Here is a 23,885-nt window from a genome sequence, read left to right as displayed (position 1 = left end):
CAAAATGCTTGGTTTTATAATTCCAGCTCAGCCACAAGTCACTGCGTGACCACTGCTGTCACCTCCTCCTGTGCCTCTGCTTCCCTCCTCCTCCTCCCCTCACCATTTAGACTCTTGCTCTCCACCAGGATAAAACTGACCCTGATAATATAAAATAAAAGCACCCAGAGTGAGGTAGAATATGATATAGTCTTCACTGGTTCATCTAAATACCTTTCTAAACCCCACTCTAAGCTCACACAGCCTTATACTCTGACCTCTTTTGGGGCAGCTCCACTCCCCCAAGTCATGCTCAGATCAAAAACCAAGAGGTGAGGAAGCCACCTGGAAACATTCCCTTCCAGCAAGGTGGTGACCTTCAGGACGACCTGGGAGAGACCTGGTGTCACCACACTACAAATTTGACTGAGCTGAGCAGCTCAAAACCTGCTCAAAACCTGCCCACGAGCTCCTTAATAGCAGGGTAAGGAATTAGGAAGCTGAAGGCAGCCCATGTGAGGCTCCTGAACCTCCCAAGATACACAGGCTCATATCCCCAGTGTCCATCTCCATGTTATTAGGAGAACTGCTAGACAAGTTCAAAAGGCAGCTGCCTTCCAAGTCACCAAGCCAGGAAAAGCTATAATTTCTCTCACTGTAATTTCTCTCTATGATTATAACAGTGGTTGACTGAGTCAACACAGGCAATGTCAGCAAGAGATTTCACCCAAGGACAGCAGAGACCCAGGGAAGAGGCAGAGCTTGGGAGGAGGGGCTGAAATGTGTGTGGGAGCTGGCCTGGATAGCTGGAGTTCTCACTGGGATATTAAACAGGCTCGAGGATCAGAGAGACAGTAAATATACAGAGCTTAACTTCATCCCTTCCCAAGGGCTGGGAGCAGAGGAAGGTGATCCTGCCTCTGCTGAAATCACAGGGAGTTTTCCCACTGGTTTTGATGGGGATTTTACCCATCACAGGCAATAAGCAACCAAACCATCAGCAGGCTGGGAGAGGCCACCCTGGTCCTGGCACTGAGTCTTCCTCCTCCAACAGCTCCAGGGACTGCTTCATATCCTGGGGCATCAACCTATTTCAAGGTGGGAAAAGAGGGGCTCAAAAACAGGGTGTCCTGTGCAGGGACAGGAACTGGACTTCAGTGACCCTGACGGGTCCCCTCCAACTCAGAGACACTCTGTGATTCTATAAAAAAATGCCATTTTTAGCTCACAGAAATTGTGGCTCTGTGGATGAGAAAGAACCTCTTGTAAAGGGCAACTTCAGGCAAAACTCTGGAAGGACTGTTCTCTTTCCATGGAATACAGGGCAGCTCAGGGAAGCAACCCTGATGGGTTGGAGCATCCCTAATACACCTCCCTCCTGCAAAACCTTCTGTGGATCGTTCTGGAATCCTCCTTTCATCCTAATGCCCAAACACTGCATTCTGACATTTGAAAAGGGCCAGAATCCAAGTTTTTTTCCAGAGCAATGTTATCCTAAAACACACAGGGCCATTCCCCCTCAGCTGACGGGCCCACACTAATATTGTTTTAAGGTGGGGACAGAGAAAAAGGGTCGTGCCAGTTGTCATCTCAGAGCAACAGCCCTATCACAACAGGTCATGTGAGCCCAGCAAAACCAACTCTGTTTGTTCCTACATCAGCAAAGTCAGCTGGAGCCTTGCCTTTGGCACTGGGGAGGGCAGAGACAGAAGGATCATAGCTGGAATTCCTGCTCAGATGGCCCCGGGGGAACCAGCAGCCAGAAAAGAAATCAACCCTAATTCCTCAGTGAAGCAACCTCGGGAGGGCTCAGGAAACCAAGGGCTGTGGGGAGCACAGAGAGTGTGGAGAGAAAAAAACTGGGATCAGCACCCCCAGCCCCTCTCCCTCATCCCAGCTGAGCAGGGGGTGAGTTGGGAATTGGAGCCAGAACCACTTCCCACCGGGATAAATCACTACAGACAACACAGGTGCCCCATTTGATCCCAGAGTCCACTTGATTCCCCACCTCTGATGCTGCAGTGATGAATTGACTGGAAAGGGCAAGGGAAGCAAAGGAGAACAGGGCTTGGAAACAACAGGTTACATTCCTGAACTCCTGTGTGCTCCCCCTGGGAATTAAAGGAGCAACGTGGAATCTGAGCTGAGCTGCAAAGGAGCTCCACTGAAACTCCAGGTGAATTCCTGGCACTGCTGAGGTCGAAGCCCAAACTCTCTGTTACTTCCCCAAAGCCAGAATTTCACCCCAAATTTTGACAAACCAACCATCAGTAGGAAACGTGCCCAGGACTCTTGTTTTAATTTCACTGTGAACCGTATGTAAAATAAATATTTCCCTACAATGACTGGAAAGCAAAACAGCCTCAAAGCCACCCTCCTGCATGAAAATGGGAAATAAACTGAAGCATGAAGCCGACCAACCTGTTTGCTTGCCCAAAATTAGGGCTGTGTATAAACAGATGGAGCAAAGGTATTTGTAAATAAATCACATCAAGTTTGCTTAAAGTACAAATGAAGAAATGTGGGGGGTTTTTTTCCACAAATCTCACATCCAAAAAGGCTTTTTTTTCCCCCAAAAAAGCCCAGGAACAGAGGCACACGGTGGGACACGTGCCCATGGGAGGAGCAGGTTCTTTGGAAAAGTCCCAGTATTTAAAATATACAATGATACAGCTCTGAGAGTGCAATTTTCAGGCTGTAATTTGTCTGCAATATTATGAAGCCAGCTCGCTAAACACTGTCCTACTTATCACAAAAGGAAAAAAAAAAACCCTCTGCCATCAACCACATCCCACCTGCTCTGGGAAAGGCCACCCACCAAGAGCACGTTCAGGAGGGCAGCTCTCCCTGCTCCAGCCTGGAAAAAAACTCCTGCAAACGCTGGAATTCTGCTGAGAGAACAGCTGAGCTGACACAGGGGCTGAAGCTTTGAAGCCTGGTTGGATCATTTATCCTGATTTCCACAGCTCCAGTGGCTGATTCCCACCCTTCCATCATCCTCATCAGTCCAATTCATGTCCTTGCTATGAAGCTTTGGTTTTTGTTCAGAGATATTTTGTATTTTGGTGTCTTAATGTGAGACACTCAGGAGGGTCAAGTTTAGTGACCTGTCTACTGTCATCATCCAAACCGTGCTTGTTTTCCACAGCTATAAAAAGACAATTTGTAAAAAGGGGGGTTCTCCTCCCACCTCCCCGACTCAGAGACGTGTTCCCAGCACCATTAGAAGGATATTCAGGTATATTCAGTCCCAAAAGCAATGGACATATTTGCAAATAAAGGAAGTCCAGGTGTTTCTGAAGCACGAGGCTCTGCAGGGGTAAAATCAGGCAACCAAACTAAAGGGCTGCTCCAGAAAATTTTGCCAAAGCAATTTCTGCCTGAAACATTTTTCAAAAAGTGCCACTGAGGGAAACAATGCTGCTGAAAGGTCGGAGGCAGGCGACAGAGAATGTTATTTTGATCTAATTCAGCTTAACAAGGAAGAACAAAATGATAATTCAAGTGTGAACCAGGTGTATTAATAACAAAGGAACGACCAATGGAACGAAGTCAATGAACTGAAGCTGAATTTTCTGAAAAGAAAACACCATTTCAGTGCTATTCATTTAAACTGACAGCAAAGACTTGAAGAAAAACTGGATATTAGTGCACACAATGGGATGGTCCCCAGCTCCTCTCCCACTTCACATTCCCTGGGTGAGGTTACCTTCGTACACAAACCTCACACTCTGAGGGAAGAACACCATGAAAAACCATTTTCCAGGTTATTTTAGGAAGATTTATTTGAAGCATTAGGCCAAGCTCACAGGCCAGGCTGTGTCTGCACCACTGGCTCCTACTCCCAAGCTCCAGATCAATCAACCCAAGTCCAGGGATCAACCTCCAAGAGATGAGGATGTTCCAGTCCAAACAGAGCTGGGTTTGAACTGAGGAGGGTTAGGCTCATCCCTGGCTGTGCCTGAGATCTCTTTATATCCCTGGATTGGACAAGATATCCATGGATTGTACCAGCACCTGTCCTGAACCGTGGGCTTTTATTCCCCTGGGCTTGAACTCCCCTCCTGTGCAAGGGCAGCACCTCAGAGCACACAAAAGACTGAAAGATGCTCAGACATTGCACCACTTCACATCTTTAACACTCATCCCTGTGTGCAGCAACAGATTCCAGGGCACCATGGAAGAGTTCACACTGCCACAGAGGGGTTTGTTTTTTCTCCAGCTCAGACAACATTCCCAACAATGACTTGCTGACGGAGTTTTAAGACCCTGGCTCTGACAGGCCAAGCAACACAAGCAGGGACAGAGAGGTTGGAGCTCATTCCTGAGGCATTTTGGAGGCAGAGGGGAACACCCTGAGTGTCTAATCCTGGTGTCAGCAGAACAGTCAGTCTGTCTGCCTTTTTATTTTGAGGTATTTTCACTTCCCAGTCCCTCTCTTCCCCCCAAATGAGGAAACGAGCACAAAAGGAACCATCTTAACAAAAATCCGGTGCTAAAGCTGAAGTGGGCACGTGAAAATCCTTAAATAAGTGGCCCAGTTCTCAAAGACACACAGAAAGAACACTGGCATGGAGCTCCTGGGTGTGAACAGTATGAGGGACATCTGTCCACAGACATCGTGGAGACAGGAACTGAGGCACAGGAACGTGGGGGAATCTGCTCCTCAGCCTGGAACCAGAGGTCACAGTGTGACTGGTTTCAGCAGGAGCAGACCCAAAAATCTGCTGAAGTCACACAGGCAGCCAGGTAAAGCCTGCCAGGGGGAAATGACTGCCAGCTGTGAGGTGGAGAAGTCCTGGGGTCTTGCCTTTCCACCTCTACTCCCACCCCTACACCAGCTCTTCTCAGCAGCCTGGACAGACCTCAGAAAGCACCTGGGCCCAAACGTGGGACTCACAGAGCTCCTGAGCTCATCTGAGACAGAGATTTGCTGGGACAGAAAAACCAGGCACTTACTGATCATGGTGGTGCCTCCAGCCAGGGCAGCCTTGGTCCCTTGGAAGAAGTCATCAGCAGATGTCATGCCCTGCTCTGGCATCTGGAAGCGGGTGTGGACATCGATCCCCCCGGGAATCACCATCCTGCCGTGGGCTTCGATGGTCTTCACCCCCCCGGGCACAATCAGGTTCTCCCCGATTTGCCTGGGGACAGAAGGAGGTTCCCAAGAGCAGGTGAGGCACAGCCAGGTGTAAACAGACACCCCTGGGCTAATTAACCTGGCTGTACTTTGCTTTTTCCACCTAAAGGAGGGCACAGGAGCAGCACAACACAGGGCTCAGAGGAATTTATCCTTCCCCTTGGAGCAGCTGCCTAAGTGAGAGTGGGGGATCAATTCCTTCAGGACATCAGGGTGATAATAAAGGAATTATTTTATATTTTTGTTTCCATATTTATATTTTTTATATATTTATGTATTTATATTTTATATATTGTATCAATTATATATATAAAAATATAAATTATAAATACATTTATAATAAAGTAATTACCTTATATTTGTGTTTATTTATATTTCTATCGTGGTTTATATTTATTTATATTTTATATATATTATCAATTATATATAAATATAAGTTATAAATATATTTATAATAAAGGAATTATTTTATATTTTTGTTTATTTCTATGGTGGTTTATATTTATTTATATTTTCTACATTGTATCAATTATATATATAAAAATACAAATTATAAATATATTTATAATAAAGGCACTATTTTATATTTTTTGTTTGTATATTTCTATTTCTATCACAATTATATTTATTTATATTTTCTATATTGTATCAATTATATATATAAAAATACAAATTATAAATATATTTATAATAAAGGTATTATTTTATATTTTTTTGTTTGTATATTTCTATTTCTCTCGCAGTTTATATTTATCTATTTACATTTTCTATATTGTATCTATTATATATAAATTATATATATATTTATAATAAAGGAATTATTTTATATTTTTGTTTATATATTTATATTTCTATCATATTTTATATTTATCTATTTATATTTTCTATATGGTATCAATCATATATATAAAAATATAAATTAGAAATATATTTATAATAAAGAGATTATTTTATATTTTTGTTTATACATTTATATCGTGGTTTATATTTATCTATTTATATTTTCTACATTGTATCAATTATATATATAAAAATATAAATTAGAAATATATTTATAATAAAGGAATTGGTTTATATTTTTGTTTATATACTTGTCTATCATGTTTTATATTTATCTATTTATATTTTCTATATTACATCAATTATATATATAAAAATATAAATTATAAATATATTTATAATAAAGGGATTATTTTATATTTTCGTTTGTATATTTATATTTCTGTTGTATTTTACATTTACCTATTTATATTTTATATATTATATCAATTTATATATATAAATTGGTATAAATGTATATAAATAGATTATATTTTTATGTATTTATATATTTATATATAGTAAGAATATATTCTTTATATAAATATAAATTAGAAATATATTTATAATAAAGGAATTATTTTATATTTTTCTTTAGACATTTACATTTCTGTTGTATTTTATATTTATCTATTTATATTTTATATATCCATTTATATACATAAATTGATATAATTTATATATAGATATACATTTATATAAATATATATTTATATATTTATATATAGTATAAATATATTATTATATAAATTTACATATTTATATATAGTATAAATATATTATTATATAAATTTACATATATATAGTATAAATATATTATTATATAAATTTACATATTTATATATAGTATAAATATATTATTATATAGATTTACATATTTATAGTATAAATATATTATTATATAGATTTACATATTTATATATAGTATAAATATATTATTATATAAATTTACATATTTATATATAGTATGAATATATTATTATATAAATTTATATAAATATAAATTAGAAATATAGTTATATTTTAATAAAGGAAGGAAAAGGAGCCCCTGTGGCAGGTGGGGAAGGGGCTGTGCAATCATGGATTATCACTGCCCCCAAAGCAGCTTTCCTGGGGCTGGACTGGGGTGACCAAGTGGCAGCTCAACCCTTGATCCCAGCTCTCCCACAACCCTGCACATCCCAGCACTGCTTTAGGAGCACTGGGAGAATTTTCTGCTTCTCTCTTATCTCCTTCCCTTTCCTGCACAAACATAACTCCAGGCAGACCCTGGTTCCCAAATTCCCGGTGAGACCCTCGGAGGTGCCTCCAGCCCGGCTCCTCCAGCCATCCTTTCCCAAGTGCAGCAGTGGCTGCCACCCTGCAATTAATGAGCTGTCCCTGGCTGGCTCCTTTAACTTTTAACCTTGATTAACAAAGCACATGTGCTGCCTGTTTATGCAGAACAGGAAAATTCCTTGTTTGTAACCTCTGGCTTGTCCTTTTTTTTTTTTTTTTTTTTTTTTTCCTAGGAGTAATTTTCCAAAGAAATCTGTAATGTATTTAACGTGCCAGAAAGGCATGTTTTCAGGACTGAAAACACCAAAAGAGGTCTGAACCTCTTCGGGTTTGAGCTTTGAGGGGGGTTGGATTGATCTTTGCATCGCAGAACCAGAGAGGTCAGCGCTGCAAGAGGCTGCAAGAGGTCACCTAAGTCCAGCCTCCCATCCTAAAACAGAATTAACTGGGTTAGGACACTGAACTCTGGATTCAAAATATCTGAAGTCATAACTCAGTAAAACATTACAACAGGGATAACTTCAAACACATGTGTCATCTCAGCATGGGGCTGCTCACATGGCTAAAATTAAGCACATGTTAAGTACCCCCTTTGAGCCAGTGGGGTTTGGGCCCAGTTGTTTATTTAATTCAACACCTTGTTTTTAAAGTCCCTTCATTAAACACCAGGATATACGTGAAATATTCTTTTTTTTCTTTTTTTTCCCCACTGCAGTTTAACAGAGCTCAGTGAGACTGAGCCATTGCTTGCCCTCTGCAGTGCATTTCTGTACATCCCCAACCACAGCAGAATCTCAAGATTCACTTACTTTATCAACCCATCCTCCATGTAAATGTCTGCATAAAAAGACTGGTCGTCATTAACTATTTTACCACCTTTGATCAAGAGACGATCACTCTGCAACAGAAGGAGACACAATTATTCAGAGGGAAGGCTGACAGTCTGCAGTGTCACTCCAGAGATAAAAGGGGAGGGAAGGCATCAGGCTCTGCATTATTCACCAGAGCACGTCAAAACACCAGTCAACTGCTGCACTTTCAACTGCAAAGATAAAATATTTCACTGTGGCCCCAAGTCCTTTCATCACACCCGTGATCAAAAAATACCAGGAGGGGTTTATTGGCAGCTCCACTCCTACCTGCAGCTTGGCAGCACCACGTGCAGCAGCAGCAGCAGCAGCATTAAATAATCCTCACAGGGGTGTGGAAGAGCCACATCTCTATTTTTGAGGCACAATTTCCTATCTGCACCCACACAGTGGAGTCACCACTTGGCTCAACGTTGAGTCAACTGCTGTCAGGGAAATGGCCCAAAAGTCTGTTGCCAGGGGTTACACAACACAAACAACCTCCTTTGGTCCAATTTAGTGATGTCTCCCTGCAGTGGATCCTCTCGGAGCCCTTCCAGAGCTCCACTGCACAACCAGATGGAAGCAGCACCCGGAGTTTGGGAGAAGGATTTATTAAGATTTCCTCAAATCAGAAGGCACTTTGGCAGGAACAGGGATGTTATTATAACAAGGCAGCTATCAGGCAACGTGATTTTATCACAGCACAGGGTACATCTCGCCTCTGCCAGATTTTTAGGGCAAAACCAAATGTATCTTTTTTTTTTTTTTTTTTTTTTTTTGCAGTAGCCACAAACAAGAGTGAAACACTCTGCAGAGCTCTGGGTGGGAGGAGGGTTAAAAGTGGCTGCTGCACCCCCCTCCGTTCCCCACATCACAGAGGCATTTTTGAAGCAGATGAATGTTTAAGGCAAAGCACACACATGTTATGCAGTGTTTGGTTTAAACCACACCTTGGCCCCCGAATCTGCACTTGTACTTACTGTGATTCTTTCTCCTCCTCCCAAAAAATGCCTTTGGGAGAGAACAAAGCGATCCCAGCACAGCCAAGGGCTCGGGGAACCAAAAGCTGACTTTAACAAGGGGTGGGAAGCAGGAATTTAACTCAGAGGTGCCCTGAACTTACAGAAAATATGTATAATGCAGTGACAGTGCTGCTCAGGGTCCTTATTTCAAGGAGCAGCTCCACTGGTCAAACAGAAGGAAGAATCAGGCGTTTTCCCAAAAAGCTGAAGAGTTGGAACACCCAATTCTCAACTGACACAGGCTGACACGGCCCTTTTAACACCAAAGAGGCCACAGGAATTTCATCAGCTCCTGTTTTATACCATTCCATCCATCTTTTACACAACTGCTGAACATCTATGAGATGGCAAGTCCTTCTCCCTCTTTTTTTTCCATCTCCTTCCTCCTCCTGCTGCAACAGGAGACTCTCCCTGGGCAACACCACCGACTCCAAAAACAAAGAAAGCCCCAAGATTTAAATTTAGGAGCTGCTGCCAATGCCAGTGAGCCTGGATGAATTGAGGTGGGGTGTGAAAAACCCACCTGTTTTTCCAGGCCAGCCAACTGCCCTACATGTTTATCACCTCCAGAAGCACTGCAGTGCTGATGCCACCTCCAGAGCAGGCTCCCTGTGCCTTGGATGCCACCCCCAGCCCGAGTCCCAACGCACTGGGCATCAGTTAGGGAGGAAGAAGGAAAAATATAGATGTATAGTGGCCATAAAAATGCAGCCTGGGGCATTTTAATGATGCTTCTGCTAATAAGCAGGGCTGCTGCTGAGGATTTAGGGGTCTGAGATGAGGGTGAATCCTCCTGCTCATCTCCACCACCTTGGAGACAAAAGCACAGGCAGTTTGTGTGAGGCCCTGCCAGTAAATCCGTGTTATTCACCCTGTGGATGCAGCGAAACCAGGGCAGCCACACATCCATTATCCTCCTTCTTCAAGCTTTAAGTCCCAGCTGGTAATTCCAGGTTTATACCACGGCAAATAAGGGCAGAATGTGATTTTCCCCATCCCTTCACAGGAGGGTTGGGCGCACACAACATAAATCAGAGCGTTCAGCCAGAAGAAAAATGCGTCATGTTACTCGTGGCCCGTGACAGGGGTTCAGCAGGAACCTCCATCTCCCTTTTAAACAGCTTTTTAAACTCTTTACCGTTGGATCTTGGAGGGGAACTACCTCCCTACCCAAAAAAAACAATTAAAAAAAATAAATTAAAAAAAAAAAGGATGCTTCATTTTTCACAATTCTGTGCATCCCCGGCGTTTCTTCACCACTGTAATTGTCCAACCCAGCGGCTCCTGCCCAAATACTGACTGACACGTCAAAGCCCCGTTTCCGAGCTCCCTTTCCTGCCCCCGAGGATGAGGAAGGAGGACGAGGATGGGTGTGTCCGTGGGGCTGGGCAAGGAGCGGCTGCCAAGGATGAAAAACTCCCGTGTCCAAAAAAAAAAAAAAAAAAAAAATACAAACAAGCAGCGGCTCCAGCAGCCCGTTAGACGGGAATGTCTTACGTAACCAAAAGTTGGTACCCTCGGATCCGCAATACCTGCCCTAAATCGGCTCCCACAACAAGGAGACCGAGGGAGGGGGTTGGATTTTATATAACGGCTCCTTCCCTGCTCCCCCAGGATCGCTCCGAGACCTGCGCCTTGCCAGAAGCTTCCTGGGGAAGAAAAGGCGATCCTGGACCATCCCCGGGCGGGGATGGAGGGGCTCGGGCTGATCCCCCCCCCGCCCGGAGCCGCCCCTTCGCCGGGATGGGGCGGGGATGGAGCACAAACCGGGGGCACCGAGCCCACCCCGGGAACGCACCGAGGGCAGGGACCCCTCCCCGGAACACACCGAGGGCTGGCAGAGCCCCCCGGGGGCAAGGAGAGCCCACCCTGGGCACACAGCGAGGGTAGGGACCCCTCCCCGGGAATACAGCGAGGGCTGGCGGTCCCCACTCCGGGCACACACCGAGGGCAGGGAGAGGCCCCCGGGGACAAGGAGAGACCACCCTGGGAACACCCCGAGGGCAGGGACCCCTCCTTGGGCACACCCCGAGGGCAGGGACCCCTCCCTGGGCACATCCCGAGGGCAGGGACCCCTCCTTGGGCACATCCCGAGGGAAGAGACCCCTCCCTGGGCACATCCCGAGGGCAGGGACCCCTCCCTGGGCACATCCCGAGGGCAGGGACCCCTCCTTGGGCACATCCCGAGAGCAGGGGGACCCCTCCTCGGGAATACACCGAGAGCTGGGACCTCTCCCCCAGCCTACAGAGAGAGCACCGAGCCCACCCTGGGCACTCCCCGAGGGCTGGGAGAGCCCCCCCGGGGTCGGGAGATCCCACCGCAGGCACCCCCCGAGGGCACCGATGCCCCCGCCCGGGGGTCCCCGCGGTACCGCGGGGGCGATGCCGCCGAACCCGCCCCCGGCCGGGGCTCAGCATCCCCCGGCTCCGCCGACCCCGGCTCCCCCCCCGGAGCCCCCCCGGGCTCTGCAGCACAGGAAGCGCCGCATTATCCCCGATCCCATTATCCTGCCCCAGCCCCGCATCGCTCCGGCACACAAAGGGCTCCAGCCCCGCGCACCCCTCCCCCTTCCCCGCCGCTATTCCACTCACCGTGATCCGCGGGATATTTTTCTTCCCCTGATAAGACATCTTGGGAAAAAAAAAAAAAAAATCAACCCCCGGTGCGTTTATGCGATAACGTTAATTATTTTTTTTTTTTTTTTTTTTGCTGTTGTTTTTAAGAGAGAAGCGCGGCGGCTGCTGCACCGCTATTGTCTCCCCGCTCGGCAGCGACCGCTCCGCGAGACCTCCCCTCCACCGGCGTGATTAAAAAAAACAAAAAATAATAATAATAAAAAAAATTTAAAACAAACCAGGATTAAAAAAAAAAATAATAATAATAATAATAATAAATCCCCAATTAGAGGCCAAATCTCAGCGATCCCGGGGAAGGGGAGAGCGGGGCGGGGGGGGGGGAGAGGCGAACCGTGCTCTCCGCAATGGCAGGAACGGGAGAAGCAGCCAGCCCTGCGCGTCCCCCTTTCTTCCCTGCGCCCGGAGCCCGGCCCAGCCCCGGCAGAGCCCAACCCAAGCCCGGCCCAGCCCCGGCCAAACCCGGCCCAGCCAAGCCCGGCCCAGCCCGGGGCGGCAGCGGCGCATGCGGCCCCCGCCGCGCGCGGGCCACGCCCCGCCCGCCTCGCCGCGCCATTGGCTGAGCGCCCGACGGCATGCAAATCAGCGGCGCCCGCCGCCCAATGGGAGGTCGGAAGACGCGCCTGTATGCAAATGAGGGCGGGTGGGAGGGGCCGCGCGCTGCCGGCGGAGCGCGGGGAGTGGGGGGGGGTTGGATCGGGAGAGGGACGCGTCGGGATAAACCGGGATAAATCGGGACACACCGGCGCCCCCCCCCCGCGGCCACCGAGCCATCGCCCCGCGGGGGAGCTCCCGGGTAGCGGAGCTGAAGCGCTGGGCGGGGAGGGCACGGCGGGACGCAGCGGAACGACCCCCGCCCATCCCGCGGGATGCGGACACCCCCAATCCATCCCCCGACGGGGATGCGAGACCCCCAGGAGGAGAGAATACGACCCCTCCCAGCCCGAGGGCTGCGGACACCCCAATCCATCCCCCAGCGGGAATGCGAGACCCCCGGGAGGAGTGGAAATGACCCCCCCTCCAATTCTGGGGGATGCGAACACCCCCATCCATCACCCAGCCCCGACGGGGCTGTGAGACCCCCGGGAGGGGAGGAAGTGACCCCACCATTCCCGGGGGATGCGGACACCCCCAGACGAGCCCGCCGGGGCTGCGGGACTCCTGGGAGGGGAGGAAACGACCCCTCCCATCTCGGGGGCTGCAGGCACCTCCAGTCCATCCCCCCGACTGGGATGCGAGACCCCCCGAGATGGGAGGAGGGGACCCTCCCCGATGCCGGGTGATGCGGACACCCCAATCTGTGTGAAACCCCCGGGAGGGGAAGAAGCGTCCCCCTCATCCCATGGGATGCGGACACCCCATACATCCCCCACCAGGGCTGTGAGAGCCTCGGGAGGAGAGGAAACGACCTCCCCATCCAGGAGGATGTGGAAACCCCCACCCAACCCCCGCCGGGGCTGCGAGACCCCCGGGAGGAGCGGAGGACGCCCGGTGTGGAAAGCACCGCCTTCCATCTTCTTTGTCCCACCCTGCCCCTCCCGGAGCTCCCGATCAGCCAATTTTAGCGGAGAAATGAAGGTTTGAAGCCGCTCCCGTGCAGCAAACGGGGAGGGAACCCAAGCTTTGAAGCTGCTCCCGGCCCCTTGGTTTCCCAGTCTGCATTTTCCCACACCTTGTCCAAAAAATCCATCCCGGATCCACCCTCCACACACACACCTGTGGTCACTAACCTGAGCTTTAGTGCCAGGGAAATGTGGGCTCAGAGCTACACACCCAGGCATGGGGGTCCTCTCCGGTCCCTCCGACCATTCCTTACTATTCCAGTGCTGCCAACTCCGTGTTCCATGTTTCAGTCACACTTGGAGTGTTAAATTTCTCACTCCCTGAACTCCATAGGCTGGTACTTCAAGGAAAGAAATGCATTAAATGGCATAAATATTTTCCTCGTTATTCACGGTGCACTTGGCCCAGTGCAGGGATGAGGTGGGATTTGGGAGCAGGCAGGTTCCTCTGGCATCAGCTGTGCTGGGGAAAGGCACAACACACCTTTTGGAGAACCCACAAATAGCACAAATCCATTGCTGCTTGAAGGCTATGACAGATAGTTGATGACCCAAGACTTACCTTCTTCCCTCAGCCAGGAGGGAATTTCACATCACACAAGTTTCTCCTGTCACGAAATGTGATGACCTTTACACCCCCAACACATGAAGAAATGAAACCTTTCGTACATGTTAGAAATAAATCATTATAAAGGCAACATCTGTTCAAACAGACGCCTATCAGGACCTTCTATGTCCTTCCATCCACAGGGATTTATAAGGAAAGGGATCAAGGAGCTTTTCCTGGCTATAGGCAGGACATCAGGCAGCATTAAGGAGCTGATATGCCAATCAGTTAATATCCAATTAGTAGCAAATGAAAAAGTGGCTCATTATGACAGTGGCAAAATGATTAATTTGTCAGCCTGTAGGGCTTTATTTTGATTTAATGATTAGAATAGACAATACTAAATGAGTTTTCCTGCCCCTCTGATCCGTGCTGGGAGAAGTTTTGAAGCCTCAGCATGTTTTTGCTCAGAACGTGGAAGCAAAATCTGCCTCAGATCTCTAAATTTAGGCAGTGCAACTGTTCCTTTTCTGCTCTTTAACACAAGTTTTGCTCCTCGGTTTCAGATCTGAGTGATTTTGTGCCTCAGGTCAGAGGGGACCTTCACTTAGAGGAACCACCTCAAGGGGCTGAGAGGTGGCACAGAGGCCCTTGGGCAGCAGATTAAAGATGCTAAATCCAGCTGCCAAGTTCAAGATCCTGCCCTGGCAGCACCAACAGGATTCTGACCACAAACACGGGCCCAGGAAACCATCCATCCATCCATCCATCCATCCATCCATCCATCTCCCACAGCTCCAGTGCTGGGAGAAGAAACAGAAACCCTTGAAGGGTGATGATGTTCTCAGCACACTGAGCCATCTAAAACTCATTTCAGCTGCTCAAAGACAGCTATTTCAACTCCTTTTTTTAAAAAAAAATAAAAGGCTCCTTGCTGCACATGGGCTTAATGCAGAGCAGCAGAACTTGGAGGCTGAGTATTCCATACTCATCTATTCCATACCCATCTATTCCATACTCATCTATTCCATACTCATCTATTCCATACCCATCTATTCCATACCCATCTATTCCATACTCATCTATTCCATACCCATCTATTCCATAACTCCAATCCAGCAGTGCCTAGGGTCACAAAGCAACAACCAATCTTCAGTTGACACTTAGCTTTTCTTTCCCATCAAGAACCTAAGTAGTGCAGAATAAAATAAATGGAGAGATTAAAGGGCTGTAGAACACGGCTGTTCAATAGTCAACACCCACACAGCACCAGATTTTTAAAAGTTCACGTGATTTAGGACAAAACTGAGCTCCCAGGGGTGTCCTTGCAGCTCCATCACACCAATGTGGCCCAATTTTCTTTCCTTTTAGCAATGAGCTAAAAGGTTGTCAAAATACCTAATGTAAAAGTTAATATAAATGGAAAAATTGACTTATTTAGCCTTGCTAAACAAAGGTGAGGAAGGGATGTTACCTGCTGTATAAACACACCTGAGGTGATCAGGAGGGAAGGAGAAGAGCAAAGGGCAGTGTTGGGATGAGAACAAGTTGGGAGCAGAGTCTGGAATTACTGAGGTGTATCCTGCTCTTTTTGGCTGGTTCTGATGGGGCTTGGAGCCACCTGGGATAGTGGGAGGTGTCCCTGCCCATGGCAGGGGCTGGGACTGGATGAGCTTTAAGGTCCTTTCCAACCCAAACCATTCCAGGATTCCAGGATTCATTCCTCTGCTAAAGCTCTGGTTTGTGTATAAATTCCACCTGGAAGTTAAATGAGGAAAAATAACTCCTTATGAAATGGCAGGGACAGGAGTTGGGTCCTTTGTTAAGGGAACTGAACCCCTCCTCAGGTCCTGGCAGGTGTGTATCCAGCCCAGCTCTCCTCCAGGTGCTGTTACCTGCCGAGGTACTGCGGGAAGAGATGGGATTTTGGGATAATGTGGATACACTTCGCCTTCCACAGGTCTGTAAATGCACAGGGAGGGCTGAGCAGGAGAAAGTAGAAGGTGGCAGAGGTAACCAGCATTTCCAAATCAATGCTAATAAAGGGAAGGATGAAGCCTGGCCAAGTGTCCCTGACCCATCCTTAGGCTTCACGGGAATATTGGCCAGGATTCCCACCAGCACCAGGTGCTGCAGCACATCTTGGGAGGCTCTTTGCAGCAAAAACTTATCTCGTGTTAAAATTTGTCTAAATTTGTCTTCTGGAAAGGTCTGGAGGGAAAATGGCACAAGAAGACGAGAATCTCTGTGCAGTGATAATCTGTGCTGAAATAAATCATCACAGGCACCAGTGGAAATCAATTTACATCAGCTCTGAATCCTAACTCACAGATTCTGTGAATAAAGCACTTGCTTGGCAAAGAATTTTTATTCCCACTGTGGAGCTGCTGGAAGGTTGGGGGAAAAAAAATTATGAAAAGAGTTTCTTCCTCTGTGGAATTTTAGTGTAATGGCAACAAACTCCACAGAATTTCTGCAACACCCAATTGCTTTTCCTCCTACTGGATTCTTAAAGGTTTATGCAAAAGGACATTTTGCCATGGAATTAAAAAAAAAAACAAACAACACCTTTCAAATGGAAATCCACATTTTGAAGTGCAGTGGAAAGAGGGATGAGAGATGGATTTGAAGCATTTCCTGGAAGGGTCTGAAATTCTGGCTCTGGATTTCCCTTTAGGCTTGTCAAAGACAAATAATCCCATTCCCTGTTGGAGAATTCCCCCCTCCCAGCCTCAGTGAGGGTCTTGCTGCTGTGATCAGAGGCAGCAGGACTGGGCCAAAAGAGGTTTCAGGAGTTCACCCACCAGGAGTTCACCCTAATTTTCTGCCGTGGTTCTCCCTGTTCCAATCTCTGCCCAGTCTCAATGACTTGAAAGGAATTTCCCATGGATCCAGCAACCCCCTGCACCTCAGGAAGTGTTGGGAGCATTGAATCCAGGCTGATACATGGCAGGAGGAGTTACATTTGTCCTTCCCAAAACATGATGAAAGAACTGTTGCTATAAATCAAACAACAGGGGGGAATTACACCTGCCAATGAGCATCTCTTGTTTTATTCTCTTAGGTGAAAAAAATAAGTGTCATGAAATGGAAATGACCACAGAGGTGAAACGTGGAGGAGGTAAAAATCATACAACTTCTCAGAGGAACAGCTTAATTGGTTTTGAATCCAGACTATTTTAGGTTACAAGGGGGAGATTCACTTTCTGGCCACGCAAACAGGTCGATAAAAACGTGCATTCAATCTGCAAATTAAAATTAACCTTCCAATTGATTTTGTTTCTCTTGCTGTCCCAGGAAGCCTTCAGAAGGTTCAGAAATAACCTTTTAAAGTGGTTGTTACTGTCGTGGTGTGTTTGTTGGGGAAATGTCCTGAGCCTTTCAGGTGCATCCAACAGAATCAGCCTTAAATGAGCCCAAGCTGCTGCTCCCCAATGAATTTACCATCCTGTCACATAATCAGGAATGAGCCAGCCCTCTTCAGGGTTCTAGACAGGGATTGCTCTGTCAGGGGGTTGTACAATTCACAGCAAAAATGTGCTGTCCTCTCCAAACCACTCACAGCCACATCCTGCTGTGCCCTGCACTATAAATGCAGAATTTCTGGAACAAGGGCATGGGACGTTTGGGCAGCCCTGTCACTGCCCTGCCCTTTCCCCCCTCTGGCATCCCCAGGCCATGGGAACCACAGGTAGGGGCTAAGAAATGCCTGTTTTCAGGGATTTGCACTGTTTCCTGCCATTATTTGGGGATTGGACTAGATGATCTCCAGAGGTCCCTTCCAACCCTGACTATTCTGGCATTCTGTAGTTATAATCCCTTCTCCTTCCCTAAAAACCTGCAGGGCAAAGCATCAGGATCTCAGCAATTGCTGTCCCTGTTGTTCCAGCCAGCTTTGCCCACCTCTGAGGTACAGGACAACCATTACTAAGTGACAAATTGAAATTCTCTCCTCTGTTCTCCACCCTGAGATTCATTCCTGCCCTCTGGGAGGTGACCACAGAACAGGACATTAACATTCACTCAGAAGTGCAAAGGGGTTTGGTTTTTTGGGAGGTTTCCTGCTGTCCTGCTTCCAGATTCTGTCACTTTTTAGACCAAAAGATGCAGAACACACACACACAACCTTCACATGAGCTTTGCTACCAATGTCATTTCCCAGCTTCATAACAACATCCCAGCAGAGTCACTCAGATTTAATGTGCCACAGGACAGACAAGCGATATGGGAAGGGGAAAAAACAGAGTTTTAGCACCTGCTAAAAACAGATGGTCATGCCAAAGGATGGCCAAGGCAGTGCCAGAAGGGTGGCACACCAAGGAACTGTGAGGTAAAACCTGCACCAGCTCCAAACTGAGCAGGGAGTTCTGGCCCCAGGGGTTCAATTTGTCCCCTCCACTCTTTAGCCCAAATAATCCATAGGCCCTGCACCAAAGCCCTTTGCTCACTCCTGCATGAAAAAGCAGTACTGGTAAATTCTGGATATAAAACCACCCCACAAGACCCCCACTGGATGTGTGGAACAGCAGATTGGTGGCTCTGAGAGGGATCAAGGAAGGTAAGAGGACTTTGGCATTTGTGCCCATCACTGTTTGGGTTTTTGCCCCAGTCAGACAAACCATCAGGACCCACTGGAAGAACATGCAAGTCATGCTCCTGTAGGGTTATTTTGCAAGCAGTGATTGTGGAAACAAGGCTAGAAAAACTGCAGGGCATTGTAGCAAATTGAACTCAGAACTGCATTTCCAGCTGTCTGGAACAGCTCCTTTGTTTTACACAACAGTTCCATTAATGTTCCAGAGTCTGTGATTATTTGAGCTCTCAACAACATCCTGTTATTCATTATTTCTCTCCAGGAACGAACAACTATGATCCTGAGAGCTTTGAGGTTTTAGGAAAAAGTCCAGTCATGTCACAAGCTCCATGACAGTGTTTTGCAAGCGAGTCCTCTCCTGTCAATTCTGAAACAAAAATATTTTCCTACTCTCTGTTTGTTCATTATTGTTACTTATTACAATAGGCTTTTGTTGGTTTAGACCAGCAGTTTACACACAGTTCTCTCCTCTTCCCAAAGGCCCATGAGCTGCTGCTAAGGGATGCAAAAAAAAAGGATGTAAAGGTGCTCAGGGGAGCCACCTGAATCACTGGAGTAATGACAAGGTGGCAAAGGAAGAGGAAATCTGGGATGCCAGGGCTTGTTCTTGTGTTGAAGTGTCTCAGCACCTACTCAGGCTCTCGATGCAAACCAGATTAAAGCCTCAGGCTTGTGATCCCTCTTGTTTTTCTCTGTAGACATTCCCTAGAAGACTATCTCTGTCCCAAAAGTGTCAACAGGTGAGCCAGGCAGAAGGAATAACAATTACAAAGGTGGGAAATCTGGGGAATACACTTGGAGAAATGACCCAGGTCAAGAGGGCGATGGCCAAGGTTTTCCAAACCTCGGATGAATGCACCTCTCTCCAGGCTGATCATCTAAGGAATAGAGGAAAACTGCCCTGGGATGCCATTCCAGCAGTTCCCTGCTCTGGGACCAGGTATCTTCCAGGTTCTGCACTGACTGCAAAGCAGTGTTTGGGCGGTGGAGCTGGGGAGGGGTCTGGAGAGTCAGTCCTGAGAGGAGCAGCTGAGGGAGCTGGGGGGGGCTCAGCCTGGAGAAAAGGAGGCTCAGGGGGGACCTTCTGGCTCTGCAACCCCCTGACAGGAGGGGGGAGCTGCCAGGGAACAAGGGACAGGAGGAGAGGGAACGGCCTCAAGCTGTGCCAGGGGAGGGGCAGGTTGGATATTGGGGAAATTCCATCATGGTTGTTAAACGTTGGAAGGAGCTGCCCAGGGAGGTGGTGGAATCCCCAGCCCTGGAGATGCCCAAGGAAGTGCTCTGGGCTGGGGGACAAGGTGGGGATGGGGCACAGGGTGGACTCAGTGACCTTGGAGGTCTTTTTCAACCATGACTGATTTCCACAGGTCCCTGCCCTGGTGCTGTCACAAAATCCACCAAATCCCAGCACAGGACATGGGCTTGCAGGTGCACAGCAGTTCCTGAGAGCCAGGCCAGGAGATCCAGGCCAAGGGTTTGCTGCCCTGTTGAAGAAATCCTGGCTTTGACCGTGACATCCTTGACCTGCCCCAGTGCTGAGCTCAGGCCTCAGAGCACTAAGCTGGGCTCAGACACTGGACCAGCAGCTCCAGAACCAGTGGGAACAGGGAGGATGACAAAGTTCAGATGGGAAATAGGAGCACAGGGAACTCTCCAAGGCCTGGCAGCTGGGAGCAGCAGAGCTTGGCTCAGCTCTGAGCTGCAGACCTGTTGAATAGGTCACACTGTCTCCAGAGACTGAGCTGCAAATGCTGCTTAAACTGAGACTGAGCCTTCCTGGTGCCTCCAGAGATGGTCTTAACCCTGAATTATGAGGCAGCAATGACCCAGAGGCAGCACATGATAGATGCCTACAGAATGGCCTGGTCAGGACAGGCACAAAGAGATTTGATTACCCTTATCTTGGCCTGCAGGACAATATATTGCTATTTAATGTGGAATAATTACATTCCCTTTTTTATCCTCTTGACAGTTAAGACTTCAGAGAAAAAAAATAACAAATAGCTTGTCCATCCTTGCTTTGTTAATTATTCCAGTAGAGATTAAGACAAGATCTCTCTATAAGTGACAGAGAGGATGACTCTGGTTTAAAGCCACAAAGCCAATTTTACCTGCTGAGGATTTAACCATTGATTCAAGCTTTGGGTGCAGTCAGCTGGAAAAACAAAGCTAAAACATTCCTGCAATAAAGTGCCAGTCCATAGCATGACATTCATCACAACAGACTGCACTTACCCAAATATACACAACCCCTCACAACACCATCCACTGGCATCAGTGTTTTGTTAAGCTGATGAGAAACAACTCAAGTGTTTTGCACCATCCCACTATTTCATACCCTTGATTAACATTTATACACCAATCTTTAAAAACAGAACCAAATAACACAATTCTTAAAAATTGTTATTAATATTCTGTGTGGATTCTGCTTTTTCACAGTACTGTACTTAAAGTTTTTATTATGTTGGTACCATTTAATCAGAAAATAATTGATCTTTTCAGAATTGATATATCACCTGTTTGTACTTCTGTCCCACAGGACATCAGATTGTCCAAAATTAGTTCTTAAAGTGTCCTGAATTGCAGAACCTTTGACTCCTCAAGATGAAAAGGCCCTTTATTCTTGAGATGCACCTTGATTAGTCCAACGAGACTAATTAATCATGGAAAACTACTCCATTAGTAGGCACTCCAACATGGTCAAAGCGAACCTCAGGCATGTGGAGTGGCAAACTTTTGTCTGGGTTTGGAAAATCGGGTTTGGAGCAGCGTGGGGCACATCCCCCTCCTAATTAAGGCTGGTGTGCAGGACTTGTGCAAAGCTGGGCCTGCCTTTGTGAGCTCAGGAGAGCAGCTCAAGGATGGAAATAGGGTGGATGGAGCCTTGGGGTCTCTGCAGCAGAGGCTGATTTAGGCAGGGTGAGTCCCTGATTTCTATTTTTGTAATATGACCTCCAGGAACACTTTTCTGAAAGCAGGGGAAAGGGATGAACGAGCCCATATTCTGAATTCCAGGCAGATTCCTGCCCTGCACATGCAACCCATACCAGTATTAAAAATCGGGAGGGACATCCTAGAAACAGTTTCCAGAAGACAGGACTGCTCTAAACCCACTGGGAGAAACTCCTGCCCAGAGCCAGGAGTTCATCAGTCTGCTGGTGGGTTTTGCTTCATTCATTCCTGCTCTTCCAGCCTCTGCAGAGGAGCCAGCATTGTCAGAGGAGTGCCCAGAGTATTCCATGGCTCAGCTCTGAATAAAGCTCATTTAAATCTATTTATTGGTGAAAACCAAGTGGGCACGACCAGCCAGACCTCTGGGTTCAGTGGGTTTTGCCTCAGAGAGGGGATGGGCTTTATGACACCCTGGCACATCCAGAGAGTGAGAAAACATCCTCAGGAGTCTTAAAAACCTGGGAGGAGTTCAGTGGGTTTTTAGGAGAATGCCACATTCCTGTCAAAGTCCCAGATCTTCCCGAGACAAAAATTCCCACCGTAGCCAGAGGCCCTACTTAAAACTGGTATGGAAATACAGCTCCCAGGGGTCACTCCGGTGCCTGGGAGGAGGGGCAGGTGTTTCCCCTGGAAGAATCCTGCAGGGATTTGATCCCTGTAGGTGGAGGCTCACTGATGCTCCTTTGCTTAACAATCGCATTTGTGAGCTGCATTCGCCGCCTGGGTGGGGCATTTCCCTGCCCTTGTAACGGGGGAATCTGCCCAAGGAGCAGAAAAGTCGGGTCTCTCCTCAAACGGGAGGGCGGGGAAGGGAAGGGAAGAGTGTTTTGGGGGGCGGGAGGGGCTCCTTTCTTCTTCTGCCCCCTCCCTGTGCACACACACAGACCTGCAGAGAGGTCTGGAGAGAAGGCTCCGAGAGAGATGCTGCTTCCCACAGGCTGCCACACGGATGCAGAGGACGTTAAAGCTGGATGTGAAAGGATCCATCCCCTCTGCAGCCTGCGGTGTGCTCGAGTTCACCTCACACACACACACACACGGATATAAATACGTGCACCCACCTTGTCATTCAGGTTCTGCAGCGCCTCCTTCCCCGTGGCACTCCTGATCTCCACCTTTCTCCCGAAATCAACAGATGGTTCCCCTCCCTTCCCGCTCTGCCTGGAATACACGGACGGAGCATCCGGACCCAGGTGGGCAACATCCTTCTGCTTTGCCACGACTTTGTTGGATCCTCGGCCCACCGAGAGCGAGTCGAAGTCGATGGTCTTGTTCTCCAGGGAACCTTCCACCGGGCAGAACATGCCACAGAATTTCTGCCGGGGCTTGGGGCTGCCCGAGCCCAGGTTTTTGAAGAAGGCTGGCACCTCTTCTTCCTCCCCCTGCCGCCCGTTCTGCTTCCTCTCAGCCATGGCTCGGGTGGTCTCCCTGCCGAGGGGGAATAACAACAGCAGTAACCAGGAGGGTCCTTCACACACACACACACGAGCACACACGCGGGGAGAGGAGAGGTGGAAAAAAAAAAAGGGGGAAGCGATGGGAAAGCGATGGCTCTGGGTCCTAAAGACACGGCAGCATCAGCTGCAAAGGGCTGTGCCCCGCAGGTCCCCTGCCCCCATCACAGGCACCGGCCAGCCTGTGGCTCTTTGATGCAGCGCAAAGTTGAGGGAAAAGGATGGGGCAGATCCTGCTGCAATCAAGGGAGGAGGTTTCAAGTTCCCAGCATCCAGATGGGGAGGGAGGGAAAAGGAGAGAGGGGGGAAAAAAAAAATTAAAAAAATAATTAAAAAAAAATGCTCACTCTGCAGCAGAAACTGGGGACTGCTCCGGAAGTGATGCGAGTGGTGAATTGGCAAATGGACTCGATCAGGTTGGAGCAACAGCCCCCCTCGCACCCACCCACCCACCCACCCGCTCCCCCTCCCCTTCCCCGGCGTGCGGCTCGTGGTCCAGGGAGGGGATGGGCAGCGGGCACCCCTCGGGCAGGGCAGAGAGGGGCTCTGCCCTCCTCCCTCCCACCGCCCTCCCCCCTGCCTCCCCCAGCCCCGCAATGGTGGAGCCGGGCAGTGCTCCGGGAATCCCATTGTTCCTCACTTTTCCCGGCGCGGCGGAGCCGGAGGGCGGGAGCAGCTGGGATCGCGCCTGGGTCAGTGGGGCTGCGGCGATGCTGACTCAGCTCCACGGGCTTTGGGGCATCGCCGGTGCGGACCCTCCCCACGGGGGGCACGGGGCTGATTGATGGCACTGGAGAGGGGATGAGAAAGAGAGACAGATGGGAGAGGGGTGTGGGAACCGGGGGAGACGGGGAAACGAGCCGGAGAGCGGGGCTTACCTCCGGGAGCCGAAATTAGTGACCTTGCGAGGCAATTAAGGCTCTGCAGTGCCAGGAGCCCCCCGCCTGGCCCCGCGGGGGAGCAGGGGAGGCAGCCAGAGGCGGCTCCGGCGGAGGGCAGGTTTGCAGAGGAGGAGACAGAGCAGCCCCTGCGCCCCTGCCCTGGTGACAGTGA

At 48.3% G+C, this 23,885-nt stretch overlaps 1 protein-coding gene across 3 annotated transcripts in view; it reads right to left on the bottom strand.

The window, feature by feature from the left end:
* The window catches only part of DPYSL2 (dihydropyrimidinase like 2), a 59,078-nt gene extending 35,464 nt beyond the window's left edge, over window positions 1-23,614 (bottom strand). The window contains exons 1-4 of one of the 3 annotated variants that reach the window (XM_027665206.1): window positions 23,473-23,614; window positions 22,440-22,806; window positions 8,026-8,114; window positions 4,939-5,123 (exon numbers count right to left, since the gene is read on the bottom strand). In XM_027665206.1, coding sequence (XP_027521007.1) covers window positions 4,939-5,123; window positions 8,026-8,114; window positions 22,440-22,790 — 625 coding nt within the window. In that variant the 5' untranslated portion in view covers window positions 22,791-22,806; window positions 23,473-23,614. Of the gene's footprint in view, window positions 1-4,938; window positions 5,124-8,025; window positions 8,115-11,681; window positions 11,721-12,057; window positions 12,130-22,439; window positions 22,807-23,179; window positions 23,266-23,472 lie in introns of those variants that run through there. The other 2 variants (XM_027665207.1, XM_027665208.1) reach the window with 2 other exon arrangements.
* Window positions 23,615-23,885: the final 271 nt, after the last annotated feature.

The sequence above is a fragment of the Corapipo altera genome, unplaced genomic scaffold (genome assembly GCF_003945725.1).
Source record: "Corapipo altera isolate COAL_440 unplaced genomic scaffold, ASM394572v1 171, whole genome shotgun sequence".
NCBI lineage: Eukaryota > Metazoa > Chordata > Aves > Passeriformes > Pipridae > Corapipo > Corapipo altera.
Note: the sequence above shows the minus strand (reverse complement) of the source record. Positions and strands in the feature narration are given on the sequence as shown.